This window comes from Daucus carota, chromosome 1 (assembly GCF_001625215.2).
Source record: "Daucus carota subsp. sativus chromosome 1, DH1 v3.0, whole genome shotgun sequence".
Lineage (NCBI taxonomy): Eukaryota > Viridiplantae > Streptophyta > Magnoliopsida > Apiales > Apiaceae > Daucus > Daucus carota.
Window position 1 is genome coordinate 28,905,256 of NC_030381.2, and position 21,276 is coordinate 28,926,531.

General features: G+C 33.4%; 2 protein-coding genes across 3 annotated transcripts; both read right to left on the bottom strand.

The window, feature by feature from the left end:
• Window positions 1-1,950: 1,950 nt before the first annotated feature.
• Window positions 1,951-5,474, bottom strand: LOC108192506 (uncharacterized). The gene is made up of 3 exons (XM_017373257.2): window positions 5,043-5,474; window positions 3,108-3,188; window positions 1,951-2,491 (listed from the first exon to the last, which is right to left on the bottom strand). Exons 1-3 carry the CDS (start codon window positions 5,205-5,207, stop codon window positions 2,282-2,284), a joined length of 456 nt encoding a protein of 151 aa, XP_017228746.1. The 5' UTR covers window positions 5,208-5,474; the 3' UTR covers window positions 1,951-2,281.
• A 1,661-nt stretch (window positions 5,475-7,135) lies between these two features.
• On the bottom strand, window positions 7,136-21,136 carry LOC108192300 (lysine--tRNA ligase, chloroplastic/mitochondrial). Of its 2 annotated transcripts, none has more exons than XR_001803594.2 (14): window positions 20,826-21,115; window positions 19,970-20,188; window positions 18,449-18,557; window positions 18,049-18,157; window positions 17,054-17,111; window positions 16,691-16,759; window positions 15,269-15,376; window positions 13,567-13,659; window positions 13,327-13,431; window positions 12,316-12,522; window positions 11,754-11,848; window positions 9,718-9,800; window positions 8,504-8,680; window positions 7,136-7,526 (listed from the first exon to the last, which is right to left on the bottom strand). XR_001803594.2 is itself a non-coding variant. In XM_017373259.2 (14 exons), the coding sequence occupies exons 1-14, from the start codon at window positions 21,078-21,080 to the stop codon at window positions 7,434-7,436; spliced, it is 1,788 nt and encodes a 595-aa protein (XP_017228748.2). In that variant the 5' UTR covers window positions 21,081-21,136; the 3' UTR covers window positions 7,136-7,433. The 2 variants fall into 2 exon arrangements, 1 of the variants encoding a protein (XP_017228748.2); XM_017373259.2 differs by having other exon boundaries at window positions 9,718-9,808; window positions 20,826-21,136.
• Between the last annotated feature and the right edge of the window lie 140 nt (window positions 21,137-21,276).

Below are 21,276 nucleotides of genomic sequence, written 5' to 3' on the forward strand. Positions count from 1 at the left end.
AGTTAGTCCGAGCCCGTGGTGATTGATTTCACAAGTTTAAAAAATAAAGTTTGTGGCATCTTCAAGTGGAATAATCATTATTCACGCACCAAATTGTCTCACAATAATAATGAATCTGGCATCAATCAATAATTTAATTAATTTTAAAGCCAAAGCAAATTATTCAAATGACTAATTCTTTAATCTTATTCATACGTGGTTGAACTTTAATTTTGATTAATATCTTGTTTCCCTCTCTTAAGCTGGACTGTTAATAGGTCGGGGGACTTAAATCCAAGGCAAATGCCGCAAATCTAGATGCTTTTACTTTCACACGTCTCTTTATCACCTTTCTCACTTTAATAGAGTATCATGAGTTCTCGGCCATGTCTACTTTAGTTGCATGAATAAAAACTACTTCTGACATCATTTGATCTATTATTTGCAAATTAATTAACTATTAATATATTTTTAGTAATTAATTATATCTATACATGTCCCTGTCTTCATTGCATATACTTGAATCTCTGGGCAAAGTATAAGCACTTGATGTCAAAGGATGCCTCACTTATCATTATTCTCTGATCAGAACGCTGGCGGGACCGAAATCTTAAAAAAAATTAAAAATTATATGCTATACAAAATCTCCCGAGACTCGGATATTTTATCAAATTTTAGACGAGCCCGTAACCTAGTTTAGGCTCTTGGACTTTGTTAATTTTGCTGCCGGATCTGAATTATAAAAGAAGGGTAAGGGTTTGTCTAGTGTGTATTCATGGCTAAAATTTATAAATTTGGATGGTTTTGATTGGTGTGGTTGTTGTAAATACAGGAAGAGTACATCATCATTAAAGAATGTAAGCCAATTAAAACCATCCAAATTTATAGTTTTTAGTGCTTAATATGTGTCATGAGCATACCACAGAAAAACCGATAAAAAAATAAGGATGTTGTGATTATAGACGAAAAAATTTAGTGGGGACTCGGATTTATCAAATTTTAGACGAGTTAGTAATCCAGTTTATATTCTATGGCTTTTTTAATTTCGCTGCCAGCTCTGAATTATAAAAGAATAAAGATGTGTGACTATAGACAAACAAAGCTTGTGTCTAGCAATTATGAACCGATTTTGACTATGAACTCGTGAACTTCGTTGGCCTCTTCTTCGGGAAATCGATGAGATAAAAGGTGAATGTTTAGTGGGGTAAAGGGCAAGAAATTACCCTTGTTTTAATTAGTAAATTTTTGTGTGAGTGTAGAGACAAGATGATGGGGTTGTGTATTCGATTGTGGAGGCAGATCCTCCTTCACTCTAGCTACTCTGTCCTACAGACATCCAATTTATTTTGCTAAAGAAGTGGCATGGGATATGAGGCAATCATAACAGCCTGCCATTTGTTTAGGGGCCTCGTTGGACAGCTTGTTTCTACCACTTGTAACCTCACATGCACTATTATTTGCTGCAAGCTCCATCCAGAAGATCTATATATCAACACAATGCTAATGCCATTCTTTTATGATTGTAATTAGCAATGTTATTACTCAAGACTTTCTGTTGGAACGCAATTTGTGACATAACTAACTGTGAATCTGTGATAATCTTAGAATAAATGTAAGCCATATGCACAATTTAACCCTGCTTGAAACTGGGTGGTCCTGACTATAGGCGAAAAAGTCTTACATCTAGGATCTCGAAATTTCAGAATCATCTTAATATAAATTTGTAGAACATATAGAGTATATACGAATTAGGGTCCCGTGAACTGATTTTGTCTGTTTCAGGAATTTAAGAATCATCTTAATATAAATTTGTAGAACATATAGAGTATATATATACGAATTAGGGTCCCGTGAACTGATTTTGTCTGTTTCAGGACGGTCCCTTAGAGCAAGCGGATCCTTTTCCTCCAATACAAAGATAATTAGAGCAAGCGGATCCTTTTCCTCCAATACAAAAATAATTATGCGATCATCAATTTAAAAGAGTTACAGCAACCATGGGAGCAAAGCTACACTTACTAAAATTAACTAACGGAAATATTAAAGCACTTATGAGCTACTAGGTGCAATTACCCCCACTGCCCCCGGTGTCCCTCCGTCCCTGGATTTAAGCATCTTTCCAGTTTTTGCTAGATACTTGTAAATTCACATTTGATTTTAAATCAACAAAACATTAACTTAACCACACAGTTCAGTAGCACCAAGTTTAGATTGTAATTTAAAACTAACAGGCTCGCATAGAGAGAGCTAAACAGGATCCTATCAGTCCATAGCTTGCTGAAGGATAAGGAAAGAGTTTTCATTAGTTGATCTCCATTTCCTGAACCTGAGAAGCAGATGGATTTGTATTAGTATCATCCGATGCCCCTGATTCAGTTTCATTTGCCAACGGTTCTGGCAGCTGATGTGCATTGTTCATATCATTCTCCGGCACCATTTCATTAGCTGACTGTTCTACTTCTGAAAGCTGCTGTGCATTGAGCACATCGCTATCTAGCTGATTTAGTTTGTCCTGCAAAATAGTCTAGTCGGATCAGTCACAATTGAAATAACATTGGCTGATGCATCTGCAATAGAACATGGATGACTTGTAGTTTTATCTAATCAAGTAGAAAGTAAATATGAAAATAGTAAGAGGTAGCACATATTTCGTGATTGTTTTGGCTAAATTGGTGTTTCCAAGAAGAGAACTGAGAGGCCTAATTATCCTTCAAAAGCCAGATAAGGGGACTTGGAAACATCATGTATTTGCGGATGGGCCCTTGTTCCTCAGGTCTCAACAGTTTCCATGTAACGCGTAATGGTTAAATTGATCTAAAATTTCTTTGATCCTTTTACATGCAAAGGATATACTACTTTGCCCCCTATGGCTTAAACTGTTAAACATTATACCCCTCTTAATGTGCAATTGTGACTCTTGCGGCTATTGAAGAACCACTAGAACAGAACAGATGCCAACTGCTAGCAAAGAACCATTTTAGACGGAAGAAATATTAGTTCAAGACAAAACAAGAAAATCCATTTTACTATAACCACAGAAACCTTCTGTAAATGGGGCTATGTAAGGTTAGGCCTTGTAATGAAGCACACACACAAGATTAATGTTCCAGGAAAACTTCAGGAAGAACCTGTAGATAAGAACATATGTCAGCTGCAGTAAGCAACATTCCGTTTTGCAGCTGCAACTGGATCCACTCGTACACTCCCGTCTGCAAAAACAAAATAATATCATCTATGACAGAACAACTTTACTTTTTCCGAGTACACAACAACCGTATATACACATTCTTTTAAGAGTTCAAATGGTCTTAGGATCGAGTAGTAATGAAGTACAGTAGCTATAATATTTTTAATTTTTGGTTTTCCTCTTTACCTTTACCAATATGTGATCAATAATTCATAATCACATTGTCACATTTAACAGAGAACCCTGTAAGGTAATACCTTGGCTTAACAACAAAAAGATGACAGAGAATACCGCGAGTTATTGTTTAATCACATGTAAAATTGAGGAGGAATGTTAAATATGTGATCCTGTCGAGGACTCTAGTCACAGGATAATTATGTAAACATATTTGAGTAAACTAGAGTCACTGGACTCGCCAAGATGAAAGCACAACTCTACTGAGCTGTATTACTACACGCGTAATCCGCACTAATGGTATTGCAATATTGTTTGCAATAGAGCTCAACAGTCCAGAATTGGGCTACTGTAATCACACTAGATGTGAACAAAAACTAGTAAAATTCTTTTCAATGTAAAATGTTGTTTTACTCCTTCGGGAAAAGGGACGCTAAGATATGTCCCTTACAAATCTATTTGTGACAAAAATGTTGTTAAGATATACATGTTTGAGGTTCTGGTAAACATTTATATCTCACTTGTGTTTCTAAGACAGAAATATCCATTCTTTCATACAAAGTCTATAGACCAAAGTTTACAATCTGTACTCTGAGATAGTATTGTTTCCTTTTTAATGCCTTTAGAAAAATCTCTCTTCCCTGAACCCGAGTGGAGAACTATAGCATTGCATATATCTCAAAGACCTTGAATTTCCTTATCAACAGATTCCAGCATCTTAAATAAGAATCATCTTACTAATATTAGTGTGCCCATGTCCAATGCCAGTTCCACAGAGGTGTCACATACCTCTTTGTGTGACAGGGTACGATGATCATAGTATCATACTCTAGTTTAAGCTTGATGGATTTCAAACAACGTTGTTAAGCTGTCTAGTAACAATTGTCTAAGGAGCTGAATATTAATTTATAACTTGTAAGTGTAATAGAAGCCAGAATCAAGAGAGCCCCAGCAGGAGCAGACGTGCTTCTAAAGATTTCGATTCTCATCTCCCCTTACACTTAAAATTACATCAACTGACAAAGAAAATAGTGTGATACAAGTTCTGCGCCACTCAAATTATCCAATTGTAGTCAAGGCCACTGTGTCCTTGGGCTGCTCACTCCAAACAGCAGCAGCATGCTCTTCATGACTCGCGAGCCTTATCAATTAATCTACATTTATTTATTTCTTTTTTTTCCTCCTTATTCCCCTCGTCTACTTCCTTATATTATTCACCTGAGCAACGGCAGGTTGCTTAGTTTCTTTGAGTTGTGCCATTCAACTCACAACTTTGCTACTCTTTATAGTATTCTCAGAACTAATGCCACAGTCTTTTTTTTTTTCAGCTAAGCAAATATATTATATAGACTCAACAGAAAACAACATCTTCACCAAGGTATACCCCCGGAAAAGAGGAATAAACTCCACTCTTTAGGACCAAACTGGAATAGCGAGTCCATTCAAATTAAACTACAGTAATCAGAAATTAGAACCCAGTCAGAAGTTGGTAATCAGAAAAAACAGCAAAACACTAATAAACTTCAGTAAATTATGAAACAAATGACAAATAAGTAATATTCCCAACTAAGAAAATCCAATTGCTACTAAGAGGCTACACTTGATCACAAATGGCTTTCTAAAATCATCCATTAAAAAGGAAAAGAAAAACAGTAACTAATATATAATAACTGAATAGGCTCAAGGAGAAAAGGGTTCTCACATAGGCATGTCTTGCACCAGCATCAAAAGCAACATGCCCATCAACAGCTAAGGAGTAGAGCTTAGTGAGTTCTGCAGCAGCTTTGTGGAAAACGAAGCTGAATGACTCATCGTCTGATATTGATACATCTACAACAGGATTCTCAACTCTTCTTCTTTGAGCCATTTTGTTTTCCCCTCAAACTTAAGTTTGTGTTCCCACTTCAATTGCACCATAAACATCTATAAGTTACAAGACAAATGGATAAAGATGTCTGATCAAAGTGACGAATTAAAATTAAAAATTATATATGATCTGCTTGCTTTATAAATTCTCCTTCTTACGTGTCAACAATTTAGAGTATAGTAGATCACACAAATGATGACAAAATCATACAACCAACTTCAAAGACATGCAAATCCATGCATCATGTGTCAAGAATGTGTCGGTATCGAAGATGAACACGTTTTTTCATAATTCAATAAGACATTTGTTGTTCGTAACTCTTACTGATGTCAAATGTTTTTGACAAAGATAAGAAAGTAGTTTGATAATCTGTAACCGTTGTTAGAGTCTGGCTTATATATTTTATAATATTAAAAATAAATATTTAAAAAGACATTAATTAAAAATAAAATATCCAATGCATCCCCACCCATCACATAATTATAAAAAAATGGTTAATTATAATTAGATATATTAAATAAATTTTTTATAAAGATATATCAGTAGTTTTTTTGGATAAAAATTATAATTCAATAAATAAATAGATTTTTACTTAATTATATTTGTTATCTCACAATAAATTATCATTTACATATAAAAAACCACATTTACAGAACTATCATTAATTGATTTATTTATACAAACAATACTTAAAATTATTAATTAATACACATAATTATATTCATATGAATTGAATTTATGACATCTTATGTAGACTTCATAATTATAACAAATAAAGTAGAACTCATAAATTTTCAAAAAAAAATAGAAATTTATATGTCGTGTGTGTTTTTATTTTTAAATTATATATAAATAGATATGATCAAATTTTGAATTATTAAATTATTAAAATTTTTGAGAAAAAATATTATAAATAGTTCACAACATCAACACCTGAACTACTTTGAATACACTTTTTCAAATAAATTAAGTAAACAATTAAAAATTATGTATGTTGGTGTATATTATAAATTATATCATTTCTATTTTTGATTTGTGATGGTTAAGTTTTCATCACGGATTTTCATAAGATATGTCAGTACTCTATCATGTTACAAAATTTAGTTTTAAATTGAAATTTTAATGAGATATGTGTTATATTTCTCAGTCTAATTATTCAAGCACACACATAGAGTATGTTTTTATTTTATATAAATAATTAAAATTCAAAATGGTTCATAAACATTTTGGGAAAATATATCTATATTTATCTCTTTTATATTTCTTCTTATAATCCACAAACATAATAAGCCATTAAGGCATTAACAGTGTTTTGCGACCGGCTTCTATCCCTGCTTTTATAACATTACTTGCGTCCACAAGGCTAATGTCCTCCTTTTGCTGCGCTTTTAAAATAACCTTCCTCTGATGAGATTTTTCATTTTTTGTAAATAAAAAGATAAAAATCTGCTCTTAATGAGGTAGATGAAGATAAGTTGTTCTAATCTCTACTTACAAGTCATTAATAGGTGAAAGTCTGTTGGCTCAAATGAACAACATATCTAAGTGTTGCTGACATAATGACATAATAACGTTAATACTAAGTATTAGAATTAATTGGCTATATCATACCTGTGACTGTGAGGCTGTGACAACTGGAGCCATTTACAAATTTAGAGAAGCCAAAACTTCATTTAACACCCATATGGCATCACATATTACTCATGCCTATCTAAATCATAGATCATACATATATATTTCTCAACCCGCTATCTTCATGAATCATGTCAGTCTCATAATGAAAAACTTGGAGCATGAATTTAGCATGACACTCCTGTCACAAATAACCTCAAGTCTATATAATGGAATTTCGATCAGTTAACTAAAAAGAAGTTAAGATTTTAGGTATGAGATGAACTTTCTTTTTCCATAAAATCCAAAACTCGGAATGTCCAACTGGAAATATGTATATATTAGAGTTGCAGGTTATAAAAGTATATAATATTGGGTGATTTCGAAGGTGCCATGACTATCACTAAGTAATGACTGGTAACTTACAGGTATTGAACTCCTCAAGCAAGTCTCAATAAGCTGACTAATTCTCTCTTTAACAACATAACCAACTTCCCACGCCAAAACTTTTCTTCAGTGTCATAGAAATGAAATAAACATAAATAAACCCTGCAGCAATTTCCACCACTTAGCAATTGTAGTCTAAAATGCATTTCCCGCAAATTCTGTATAGCATTATTGCTGAATCTTGAGGACTGGAAAAGCAATAACATCACGAATACTAGCAGAGTTTGTGAGGAGCATTACTAGCCTGTCAATTCCAAGTCCCTGTATATAAAAGCGTAGTTAGATATGCTCCTTCCATTTTTAAAAGATTTTCTTTTGCAATAAAAATGAAAGATTAGTTGGCTAGTTAAAATAAAGGAATTTCATGTTTAACTCGACATCAGAAGGAAAACAAGTGCTTTTACATGATATGTACTTGAAAACATCTTTCATCTGGCATGCAGGCATAGAATTTGTAGCTAAAGCCATATTATTCGTGTTGCAAGTACACTATATCTACTAATGCAGTTATATATATATTACGAAAGAAATATAAAAGATATGATGGCTGTAATAAGGTAGTGAATTTATGCAGGCTGTATATTTGGGATATACTCCCTCCTTTCAAATTTTCAATTTACATGTCCACTTTTAAGAAAAAAAATTGTTTCAAATTAGTTGTCAACTTCAACTTTCAATGCAAAATCATATTTCCAAAGTCAATTCTACTCCATATATCTTGTATTTATATTTCCTAGATCAATCTCATTCCACATATTATGGTCCTTTAATGCAATTAATTTGTGAACACTCACTTTTCTTAAACTGTGTGATTTTTTGGAAGTGGACATCTAATTTGAAACGGAGGGAGTATTTATCACTAAACCTGGACCATACTGAGCGTTCCACAGATAGAAGCCCTCTGAAAAATTGGGTTAGAAAAACGTGTATACATCAAAACAAACATAGGAGCAACAAATCCTAGCTGCATGGGTATTTCAGTTAAAAAATTGCAGGGGACTATCTGACATATTATCCCTCGTGACTTAGCGTAGTGATACCCCTTTTTGCTTTTCTCCTTGGTAACAAGAGGTCGAGGCCTCAAACCTCAGAAGAGGCATGTGCGTGTTAGTATGTGTATATCCGTGATTGGCATGTGGCTCAGGAGTTCAAGCCTTGGTGAGGACACGTGGGCATGAGTATCTGAATTTTTGTAATTTGACCAAACCCCAAAATAACTATTTAACTTTTTAACATACCATTCCTGAAGCGGGAGGCATCCCATACTCAAGGGCTGTAAGAAAGTCATCATCCAGATTTACGTCATAAGAATCATCATCACTTTTTTTTCCTTCTTCGGAAGACACTTCTGAAACTGTTGCAGCTGCTGCCCTCTTTTCATTGTGCTGCCTCACTTGCTCTTCCAAGCGTCCTCTCTGCAGTAATTTTGCAAAGATTTTGTATAAAACACATCTTTGTGTGTGTGCAGCCACAATACCAGAAGAACAAATGCATAGTTTGTAGAGTGTAGACATAATATTAACCAGTACTAGATATATAAAGCAATGATGGCAACCATGCTATATAAACTATACCCCGGGAAGGACTCACCACTTGCTTGGGACACCGAGGATTACCCAAGTAGGAATAGCCAAAAAAGGGGAATAAGACGTATATCAATGGACAGTATGGGCAGTACTAGTACCAGAATTTAGCAAACAAATTCTTAATAATTTGGAAACGTAGAAAACTGGAGAGTGGAGACACAAGTAAAGTCAAATATAGTTGCATGAACAAATGGGAATTCAAATATCATGGTGGCAACTATAACATGTGTCCATACCACTTCATAATTCTTGGTTAAAAACAGGACAGGGTCCTTAAGAACAAAGTAATGTCTTCTGAAGTGCTGACTCTTTACAAGGTTGAAAGACTATGGACAAGGTTATCTACGGCCAGATAAATATCAGAAAAATAACGTGACAGGACAATAAATTTTCTCATATAAAAAAGTTATAGTACAATTAATAAATACCTGTATACCTTATACTACTGGGTAACGAATAAAAAAAATTCTTAAGCTAATTGATATCTTGATTCTTGTGTACACAATCATGAACATTATTAAACTATAATCAGGCTTCTTCATGAACATTTAAAGCAAATTTGCTCATGAGCTTTTGAGACCAAGCTTGGCCTGGTTATAAGTTAAGCCCCAAACTCCAAGCCAAGTTCTTACTGAGTCAAGCACAAAGCCACTCAGGAGCGTTTTGGCTCATACAAAGCCCTATTTGCATAAAGAGCTTCAAGAGTGCTTCAGTAGTGACATACACATTAGAAAAAACAACTATAGAACATTTTGACTTAACTAGAACCTTAATTGCCTGGAGCGAAAAACTCCTTGGCTGTTTTTCTAAACAAAGAGTAGGACCAAGTGAAGCACAAGGCAAGGTCAATTATTGCTGCTGCGTACCTGATCTAATGGATCAGTCAATTCAGAGAAGGCATTTCCCAGTTCACGGCCACAAATGAACAGTTCAAATCTCTCAGTCAAGCCTGCATGCCTGCATTAACGTTAGCTATATTCACTATTCAGGTTCTCCGCCATATTTCAGGCAATGAACAACTACAAAAAGTGAACATTACATAAATATTTATCTATGATTATCAAAATTGAGTACTATTCAACAATTTTAAAAAGGGGAAATGCATCTCAAGACAATATTAGAGTGGATTCGAGTGTACTTAATGTAGAAAGATTGCAATTTTAAGGTGACATTGATGCTGATGTATGCTTGTTCAAGGGTATGGACATTATTCAGATACAATACAATTCCCTTAAAAGGGAAGCCTAAACCTCACTATATTCCTACCATAATTTCCATAGAAAAATACAGAAATGCTTATCCATTACAAAAACATCTAATAATGCACAATATGTATCGCGTCTTTCCTTCTTACTGATTCAAATAAAGAGTTATTAGTTTCCAAATGCAGCTTTTGCAACGAAATAATATTTGCATGCTCAATCTTCACCGCAGTAGAAAGGGCCACTGTACATGCTCCTTATTTTATTTCTTTCTCGTCAGACTTGACATTAAAAAGCCTATATAAGAGAAATTTAGAGTCTTCTTAATATCTACCCCCAAAATTTTATTTTCAATTTACAAAATTACAAACCTGGGGTGTGCTTCGAAACTTTAAACAGGTATCCCGAAAGAAAGGGAAAAAAAAGAAGCAAAGTTCAAGCCTTACTTAGCGCTAAAAAATTTTAAAAAAAAATCAAGCCATGTTCTGTCTACAGCATTGTTATCAAGTCGACGACTAGTCGTCGACTAGTCGACAAGTCGTTTTATAGAAAAAGTCAAGCAACGACTTATTTTGTCTGGCGACTTATGAGTTTTACCCGACCTGGTACCTAATCTGACTAGCAACTTCAGAATTACTCCCTCCGTCCCTATTTATCTGTCCACTTTGGAAGTAAAAATTTGTCCCTATTTATCTGTCCATTTATACTTTCAAAACTAATTTAATGATAGTTTTTCAAATATATCTCCATAATTTCAATTTTCAAGGCTTGACTTATTTAAAACTTGGTTGAATTCATGTTTTCAAGACATAAAGTAGGGGCATTCCACCATTTTCAAGATATTAATTAAAGGTATTTAATGAAAATTTTTATACAATCAATTATTCCTTGGTATGTGTTTTTTTTTCCAAAATGGACAGATAAAAAGGGACGGAGGGAGTAGGGTTTTTCAAGCAAAATCTTATGTTATTTTGTTCTGAAAAAAAAAATAAGGCTTTGGGCGGCTACATTAAGTCCGACTAATAGACTTGTCATCGGTGTGTAGGCCCTGATAACTAGCTCTGGCTACGTAATCTTTGTATCATTTTCAACATATCAGTATATCCCTAATCTTTGTGTCATTCCAACTACACATTATTTTATTTTGTTTGCTAAATTTCGACTTCACATTATTATTTCCTTCCTGTCACTACTTTTGGCTTCAGGCTATGTAATCTTTGTATCATTTTCAACATATCAGTATATCCTCAATCTTTGTATCATTTCAACTTCACATTATTATTTCCTTCCTATTACTACTTTCTAGCTTCACTTTACATTTGAACTAACAATCTGCTACGTCCTGTACATCTCACTGTTGCTTATTATCTTTTAATTTTGATTATTATCTTTTAATTTTGATTCAGACTATAAACTGATGTGTGTTCAACTATATTTTATTTATTAAATCAAGTAAACATATGTATATGAATGACTTGTCGACTTTTTACGACTAGTCGGCCGACTTGTCGACTAGTCGATTCCAAGGTATCCAGGCGCTGAGGCTCGACTTGGCGCCATGATAACCTTGGTCTACAGTAACAAGGCTATCAGAAAGTTAAAAGAATTAGTTAATTAATGTGTTGAGGTTAGTCATATTCAGTAATTAGAATATCGTAGGCATTCAGCAGCAAAACACTCTCCAGAACAAGCTCCAGTACCTTCTGTGTGGCTTAGCTAGAGGTGATATTTCAATAGGGTAGTCCAAAACAAAGGTTGGCTGTATAAGATTTGGTTCTACCACCGTCTCAAAAACCTGCACAAATGAATGAAGGTCGTAACAAAAAAAAAAACAGTGCCAACTTATAGCAGTAATCCAAAATAGAATACGACAGCTCTTACATAGGCTATGATGGCTATATCTTGTATGAAAATACAGGTATATTAATTCTTTTATTCTCTTACACTCTGTTTAAGCTGGGATGAGAACGTTATGTAATTGTACTAATTTGTGGGCCATTATTCAAAATTTCATTTCCTTCCAGCAACGTGCTCATACACATTTAAACTAGAGTTCAATCCCACCAATTTAGGAATGACTTCCCATTTCCAACTCCTACTTGTATCCTTCAAAAACATTATGACAGAAAATTTGCACCGTCTCATTTTCTTCACCCTCACTCTTTCACCTTTAATTTAAACAAATAAATTCTTTTTCATTCCCAATCCTAACATATCCCATAGTTATTGACTTTGTGCTTGTACAAGAAAGTGCAGGCTAACCTCATTCAACACATGACCAATAGATTGACATGCCCGAACTGAGTTTGCTTCTTGATTATTCGAACCTATGTTAAGTGAACTTAGTGTGACATCTTTCGCTTTCTCAAGATCACTACCAAACTCAGTAAAATCAATTCCAGTAGCTTCTTTCACAAGATTATGCATAGTTTCTCTCCTCCAGGGTCTTTCAAGGCATATTTCTACACCCTACAAGTAAAAACAAAGTAGTTCAGAGAACTGACCATAATATATTTATAGTAAAAGGTACACCAAACTGAAGCGCAAGCCAGAACAACTTCCAACTATAAGTTATACCGCATACAGGTTAGCAACAAGGGAAGACACGTCCTAGAAAAATGATTGCAAGAGAAAATAATTTAAAAGACCAAAAGTGATTTTAATAAGATAATTTTAACAGATAAAAATGTTTTACTTAAATAAGACCTGGCAAGTTTGATGAAAACTTGTTAAATACCTGAAAACAACTAGATCCAGTGGGCTGTAAACAATATTTTCTCATCCAAGATTCATATGATATGGACATATATTTTGAGTTAAGCTATAGTTTCAAGCCAGGAGCGGAGCAAAGTGGTGGCGTGCAGTGGTGACCGCCACCTTAATGCCCATAAGGCCATAACATTCACAAATTTGGTTCTAAAATTTACAACAAAAGAATATTTTGTTTATTTTAATCTTGTACTTCCAAACTAGAATTTAGGAAAATTTAAATTTGTTCCCCTCCAAATATAAATGCCATTTATAATAACTGTTTTGTTAACGTTGATAGTTATCTATTAATCCAATAATACGGAAGCCATATTTTGACAGGGCTTAACCTCTATACAGGAGAATTATGATGCAACAAAACACTATTCAATTTTATGCAGTAAAACTATCAAGAATATAATAAAGGTAGTCTTAACAACTTAAGCCCTAGAGGTACATCTAATTGACAGCTAGTTAATTAACGTCCACCCACTACAGAAGACGAGTAAATGACCTCTCTCCTACCTGATAGTCAATAATAAGTTTTCCCTGAACTGCTAGAGCACATCGAGTTACAATTTCTTCAGCCATGTTCATCATGCTTTCATAATCTGAGTATGCTTCATAGATCTGTAAAGAAGATAATACTAGAAGTGATCAGAGGTGGCATGGTGGGAAATGAAAACTGTAAGTACTCATCATACAAGAACAAATTAGTGATATATATATATATATATATATATACTTCAAACCGAGGCACATTACCTCTATTGTAGTGAATTCAGGATTATGACGAGTAGAAATGCCTTCATTTCTGAAAATTCGGCCTATCTCATACACTCTTTCGAACCCTCCAACCTGTAATGTTGGAATAAGTATTTTTTGCAAATATACATCAAATAAGCTGTAATACACAGGACATATAAGAACCCAAAAGGTTAAAAAATATAATTCCAGACATTACAGAATAGATACTAAGTAAAACATACTCCCTCTGTCTGCATATAAATGAAGTTTAAGGTTTTTGCACCGTAATTAAGAAAAGTCATTTATACAGCTTAAATACATTTATTTTTACATAGAATTCTTAATCTACCCTTCACTCTTTTTCTAGGAACCTGGGGAGACATTTTCTTGTACACCCATAAACAATTAAACACTGACCTCAGAAATAAAGAGACGTACATGCAAAAGTATTTTATCTTAAATACGGTGCAGTTTTTTCCTAAAATCACAAACTAATCCGTGTATGCAGTTTGGTAAAATTTTCAAACCTCAACCGCATCGCGTAACATAAAAAACGCATAAACCACACAACAAAAAAGTGGTGCGGTATAGTGCAGTTTATACATTTAAAATATATATTTAGATGAAAATAAAAACAAAATTTTATATTATATGATATTGAAATAATATTTTTGAATGAAATTACATTTCAATTTCAAAGGTATTGTGCCTACCGAAAGAAACACAAACTAAAATTATTAGAAACAACTTTAAGAGGAAAAGGTTTAACAAATATATAGAACAAAATTAAAAATATAATATTATAGAAATTAATATATGTATAGATATATTTAATAATTTTCTTATATATATAGTTATAAATTTTAATTTTAATATGTTGTTAAGAAGATTCAAACCTTTAACCGGTGGAAGCATCTTAAATCTAAACATATTAAAAGTAATGTAATATTAGATCTAACGGTTCAAATCTACTTGATATATGAGATATAAGATCTAATTGCCTATAATGACTAACCAACCGAATTTATATATATGTTCCTCTTAGAACCATTAACCTAAGAACCATTAGAACTTTCTAGTATTAATAAGGGTTCTGCAGCAGAACTGCACATGCAAAAAGTGTCGTGTTTATGTATTATATTTTAAAATTATTTTTGAACGCACACAACGATGCAAAAAACATGTATTTAGATTTAGATCCTGAAAATCTGCTTAAAATTTAGGGTTCTGCAGCTCAACCTTAGTGGTTCTATGGTTCTATTTTAAGGATTGGTTCTCTATTGAGCGCGACCTTACCATATATAATCTATAAAGTTTTAGCAGTTTCGTTAAAAGACATATATTAATTATTAATTAAAAAGTTGTAACAAGTACCTACTTTTCTGTAGAAAACTTAATAAATTCTGAGCTAGTTTTGTGTGGTAAAACATGTAAGATATGTTAACATGTGTGAAGTGGGCTTCAAGCCCATAACCATAACAAGAGATGGATTGAGCAGGCTCAATTCTAGAGACAAGTGTTCACAACTTCTGAATTTGTTGGCCTGATGATAGTTACATATGCAGAAGTTTAAATTGTGTGCACACACATACAAATGTGCAAATTAAAAGGAAAATTATCTAGACCATAAAAAGACAAAACGCATTTCAACTGAGGATAACTGTGTATCTAAATGAAATTATAAAATGTAGCAACACGCAATGCATTTGATGGAGCTCACCAGCATTCTTTTTAAATGGAGTTCCGTTGCGATTCTCAAGTAAAGATCCCTACCAAGAGAATTATGGTGTGTAATGAAGGGCCTCGCTTCTGCTCCACCAGCTGCTCCCTGATAGATTAGTAAAATTATAATAAAAAAATTACAAATCCAAGCCAGCCATTAACATATCAGATGATTAAGCAGTTGCCTAGAAGTGCACAAAAACAGAAATGAGGAGAATCAAAGTAAAAACAAAAAAATGCAGCAATGTCACAGCACACTCAAGGTGATACTTCAGGCAATCAACTAAATCAAAGATAGAAAGAATCAAGGGAAGATCAAGAGTGATGCTTATGCTACTATAATTAGCTATATTTGTAAAGGTATGTTAACAACTTGAACAACTTTCAATTGAAATATTCCAGGATAAAAGAATAGAGTACATCAAAAAATTACAAGATGTGGGAAACCGAGCTTTCAACATATAGAAAAATGGCAGGAGACTAGAATTGATTATTATTGTCCCCTACAAGCAATAGACTAGTTCCTTTAATTAGTAAAGATGCACAAAGCAAAGTCATGTAAATTCAATTGCAGACCACATTTAAGTAATTGATACTGTAGACGTTTCCAGGATATTGTGATCACACTATTATCTACACAAATTACAAGTCAGGAGGTCCTAGATCTTACACGCAACAGTTCAACAATTTTTGCACTTTTGACCTTTGTGGTACATTGAATTAATGACTTGCAACAACTAGATTGTGTCTTTGCTTCTTTAAATGTGCCATAAACTAGAACAAGGAGTATGGTTTTAGATCAATTTAAAAATAAAAATAAAAAATACTTTAGAAAAATTAGCGAAAAAGTATGTCTCCTATGAAACATGAGATATTCTAGGACATTAGACCTCCGATTTTCTTGCAATCTTAACCATAAATACCTGATTGAAGATACTAAAACATATAGATTTGTACTCATGAAGTGAATAAAATATAAAGTACAATGAATAAATGAATAAGTGAGCCTTTTGGGTTAAATTAATATGCGCAATTTCATTCACTTTGCTGCAGTGATTCAAGAAATATCAGTTAACTCAACCAGCTGGGAAAGACTTTTTGTGGGTAGACCTATACAAGTAAGAAGTTTAATCATTCATGCTCCACTCAGTATATTTTTGAGTCCATTTGTAGGCAAATCTAAATATCTTTGAAGATAAGAACGCGCAACCCCCACCAAAAAAATATATATATACAAAATTCACCTTGTCCCCTGTTTATCTGTCTACTATGCATAAAAGCAAGTCAGTTTTGCATAAAATCAACCAAGGTATTTCAAGATAAGTATTCCGCAGAATATCAACAATGTTGACCAAAAAGAACTTGGAAAAAAGACAAATGTCAATTCAATAATATAGGAACGCTAAAAAAATATGCAAACCTGTAAAACTGGCGTTTCGACCTCAATGAAGCCTAAAGATTCAACTGTCTTCCGTACTTCTGATACAACCTACTGAATTTGTGCAAGGTTAGCATACAATTTCAACCAAGTCACGACTAAAATAAGACCAGAACAAACTTTACACAGGCAGTAAGCAAGAAGACATAACACAAAGCAAACAAGAAGTCATATGTAATAACAGCCTCAGAGACTCAAGAGTGGCAGGTACTATCAACTCTAAACTAAATATACAAATTCAGAGCACTTAAATACCAGCCACTACATTCTACTTAAGTATATAGCAAGGATTCAAGAAATGAGTATACAACAAATACACACACACACACACACACACGAGGTTACCTTTGCTCTTTTACGGAATGTATCAGCTACCTCAGGATTTGCAATCATATCAACATAGCTAAATGAAGAAAAAATATGTTAATATATATTAGCAATAAGATAATTTGCAACACCAACAGAACTAGCTTGCAATAAGGAAGACTCGTAGATAACCACAAATTGTTGCCAGGAACTAGCTTCCCAAAAGTCCTAATATAAGTTGTGCTATATATATTTGTGAGAAGACAATCGAGTTCCCTAAATATGAAAAGAAAGGAAAATAATTAAGAAATTACACATCTTCCTTTTAATAGCCATTTAAGACAACTTGTAGTATAATAGCCATCTTTCAGCTAACTAATTTCCATATTATTTCATTTTCAAAAAAATATATATTTCTCACCATTATATCCAGGGCAAGAAAAACAAGAAGCATGGGATGTGGCAGAATGAATGAATATTTCTGTGGTGGATATGGAAGGAAATATATATAAACATGGAAGAGGGGAGAAAGATGAAACATATAAGCAATTAAAAACGATAGGTTGATGATGAATATCATACAAAAGCTACTCAGTCGTAGGGCACATGTCTCTGACCCTCTTTCCCTTATCAATCCCGGTACATTGTGTATAAATGAGTGTGTTTCTTACGATAAAGGGCAAATATCAAAAGGTAATTTGAACTTAATTACCAAACGAACAAAAACTAGCCAAATATAGGTAAGGTTTAGCTCGACTGGTACGGGATGTGTTCAAACGGAGGACAGCCAGGTGCCAGGCTAACATTATGTCATAGTAAAGTCCCCAATAAAAAGAGTACTGGGTAGCACTATTGATTAAAAAATGTTCAATTAAAAATGGAAGATTATATTTTACATGACAATGATTACATGACAATGATGCCTTATATGTGTTTTCCTAGTGATATATCATAGTGTGACACTGCATTATTAAATCTAGCCAATTACATAGGAAACATATTTCTCAAACAAACAGGATGTTGGTAAAACATACCGCTGCCGATAGCGCTTATCGACATCTGTTAGACCATGATATTTGTCTGGCAGTGGAAGCAATGATTTAGTGAGAATTGAAAATGAGTTTAAAATTACAGAAAGTTCCCCTGCAAGAAAATAAGAGAAAGAATGGTCATATCAGAATTTTCATATAGGCACAAAAAATAAAACAAATATGCCAAAAAGAGGTAGACTGGTTACTGGTAGATAAACCAAAAAAGTACTTTATAAGATATATTAGCACAAGAGGAAAGTTAACAAAGATATCCCAAAGCAGAGTGATTTTAGTTGTATAATTACAAATCAAAATAACATCTTATCCTGCATAATGCACTACATAAATGCAAAAAAAAAAAAAAAAAAAAAACATTTAGGACAACATAATTTATAAAGTTCACCTTTCTCTGTCCGCTTTATGGAACCACTGGCCCCGAGAATATCACCAATATCAACAAGTGCCTTCAACTGGTCAAACTGGCTTGCAAGCCTATCCTTCTCACAGTATAGCTAAAACCAGAACTGATGATTTAGGACAAGGAACCCGATTTGCTTTTCTTAAGAGAAATAAGTCACTTATTTTGGAAAAGGCACATAAATATGTACTTCTTCCTGAAAATAAGTGACTTCTTTCTGCAAATAAGGAATGGTAAACACCTATTAAATATTTTATTCTTAAAAATATTATGTAAATGTCAATTTTTTCCTGAAAATAAGTCCTTATTTTTTTCAAAAAAGTCCAGAAACATGCCAAGGACAGGAATACTGGAGGAATAAATCATGCGAATTCACAGTAACAAAGCCAAAAAAGGTGAATGCGTGATGATAATTGAGTGACAATCATTTGAATCGAAAGCTGCTAAGAAAGAAATCCTGCTTTTAACAACAAAGACAACAGAAATTAAACTCCTACATAGTCAACATTCAAAAATTATTTTGTTATGAAAATAAGGGTTTTTTTATATAAGAATTATTTTAAAGGCCTAAATCAGCTGACATAGTAATTCAAACCAGAATTTTTTTTACTAGAAATCAAAAAAAAATATTTGAACAGCAAAAATATTTCAGTTTGTGAAATTAATGTGCCATGTCAACATTTTAGTCTATTTTGGTATCTCTGCGTTTTGAAATCCAAGTGTTGATTCACTTAACAAAATAATTATGAACCACGTAAGTTTTTTCATATAACATATGAAAATAAATAATTTAACATCAAAGGTAAGGTTCGGGAGGCATCTAAAACAGAATCAGAAAACCAATTAAGTCAGGAAAACCCGGAAAAAATTGAAGAAGGCTCGTGTTTAAAGTTTAAAGAATACACTGACATGCAACAGAAATTCATGTTCAATGGGTTAAGTGACTCGATCCATGGATCAATTGCTTAGGCATATTGTATAATATGTATGAGAAGAAGATAAGAAATAAGTTATCTTATTGTTTCATCTCTTTTTCTGGAATGATCATAATTTGTAGATACTACTTGGAAGCCACAAAATTTCTAGGCTATGTTGTCCGCGCTTGAGATATATTTAAACGCTGCAAGTCTATAAATAATGTTTATTTGAGGATACAAGAGTAATCTTAAATCATACTTAAATTATGAATACGATTGGCTTTGCAACAACACTCTTTTAATGCAAGTACTGATCCGACAGAACATATAACCATAACTTAAACTCAACATGCCAAATTACCATTGTGCTACAAAACCATAAAATGGAGAGAACAGAATAGAAAGGGACAGAAATCTTAGCGCAAAATTAAAAAATAAAAACTTTCAAATCATGCTCCCTTATGGCCACGCATTTGGGAACAAGAATGATGCCAACAAATTCCTAACAGATCAACTATGCTATAGTTTATCAAAATAAACTTTGTTATAATTATAAAAATAAAAAATAAAAAAATGCATACTGCCTAACCTGAATTGTCCCTGAATCATCTCGTAAAGTCAAAAATGCAAGTTTCCCAAAAGCTCTGCGAGCAACAATCCTTCCTGCAATAGAAACATGATCTTTCTCATCATTAGACTCTTGGCCATTTTCAAGATGTCTGTATAACTCTTGCAGCTGATTAGCAGAATGAGTCCTGTCCCACTTATAGGCATAGGGTTCAAATCCGGTAGCTCTCAACTCCTCAACCTGTTCATAAAAAGGTCAAAATACATTTATTAACAAATAGAAAATGAGGGTCCAAGCATGGTAAGTACAATTTCCTATCAGTTTCGGTAAATTATTGGTAAATACAACTTAAAATGTACAAATTCAACAACTTAACAATAAATTACTGCAAGTCACGTTTGCAATGGATAATGTTCTTTCCTAAGAGATTAATAAAAAATTACTTTTACTTATTACACAAACTGCAACATTGTAAAATTAATAAGAAATTTACAACTTACAACCAGCAGCTAAGTAGGCACCGTAACTATCAACACAAAGTTCAATACACACCTGTTCTACTAGTGTCACAGAACTCCAATACATGTATACAACACCACCATACAATCAAAAACAATAAGAAAAATTAGCTGATTTTGAATTTCCGCAAGTGCATCCACCTAAACCTCTAAATTAGTTACGACACAACAATTACAAATTTATCAACTAAACCTAATAAATACGAGTCTAAAATATATGTATTAAACTGGAGTGTGTAAATTAGGCATATAGCACAGAAATTTGATAATCGAAATGAGAAGACTAAAATGCCTAATGAAGCGAATAATCAACATTGATAAAATTGAATGAAATGGATAGACAGTAGTAGAAGCAATACCTTTTTGAGACGAATGGAGCGAATTGCGTCTCTATCGGAAGTAGAAGATGGAGTTGCGGAGGTGGAGGACCTGCGATTCCTCACGGCGGAGGCGACGGTGATTGAAGGCCGAGGAGAGCGGGCCAGAAGAAAACGAGGCGAGCAGAGAGGTAAAGTAGTGAATTTCGAAGAAGACGCTAAGTGGAAGAGGTGTCTCAGAGGATGTGAAGAAGAAGAAGAACAAGATAGAGTGTGAAACACCCTCAGCGCCTCCATTGTCTTCGATTTTAATTCGCTGCTGCGAAATCTAATTTATATCTAGGTTCAGAAAATCAGCAAAAATCGTTTCAGTGTTGGTATTTTACTTATAACAGTAAATAAAAATCTCTGTTTTCAAAAAAAAAATATTAATAATATGCAACGTCTTTTAAACATTAAATTTTTAAAAATTAAAATTGGTATATTATTTTAA

Bases quoted from the DNA above. Each gene is read 5' to 3' on its own strand.
- LOC108192300 (XM_017373259.2), bottom strand. From the start codon at position 21,080: ATGGAGGCGCTGAGGGTGTTTCACACTCTATCTTGTTCTTCTTCTTCT. The intron at 15,377-16,690 runs GTTTGCATATTT...CTAATCTATCAG, and splicing joins TCGAAACGCCAGTTTTACAG to GGAGCAGCTGGTGGAGCAGA. The intron at 13,660-15,268 runs GTGAGCTCCATC...CCAACATTACAG, and splicing joins TCCATTTAAAAAGAATGCTG to GTTGGAGGGTTCGAAAGAGT.
- LOC108192506 (XM_017373257.2), bottom strand. From the start codon at position 5,207: ATGGCTCAAAGAAGAAGAGTTGAGAATCCTGTTGTAGATGTATCAATA. The intron at 3,189-5,042 runs GTGAGAACCCTT...TTGTTTTTGCAG, and splicing joins CTGGTGCAAGACATGCCTAT to ACGGGAGTGTACGAGTGGAT. The intron at 2,492-3,107 runs GTTCTTCCTGAA...ACTATTTTGCAG, and splicing joins ACATATGTTCTTATCTACAG to GACAAACTAAATCAGCTAGA.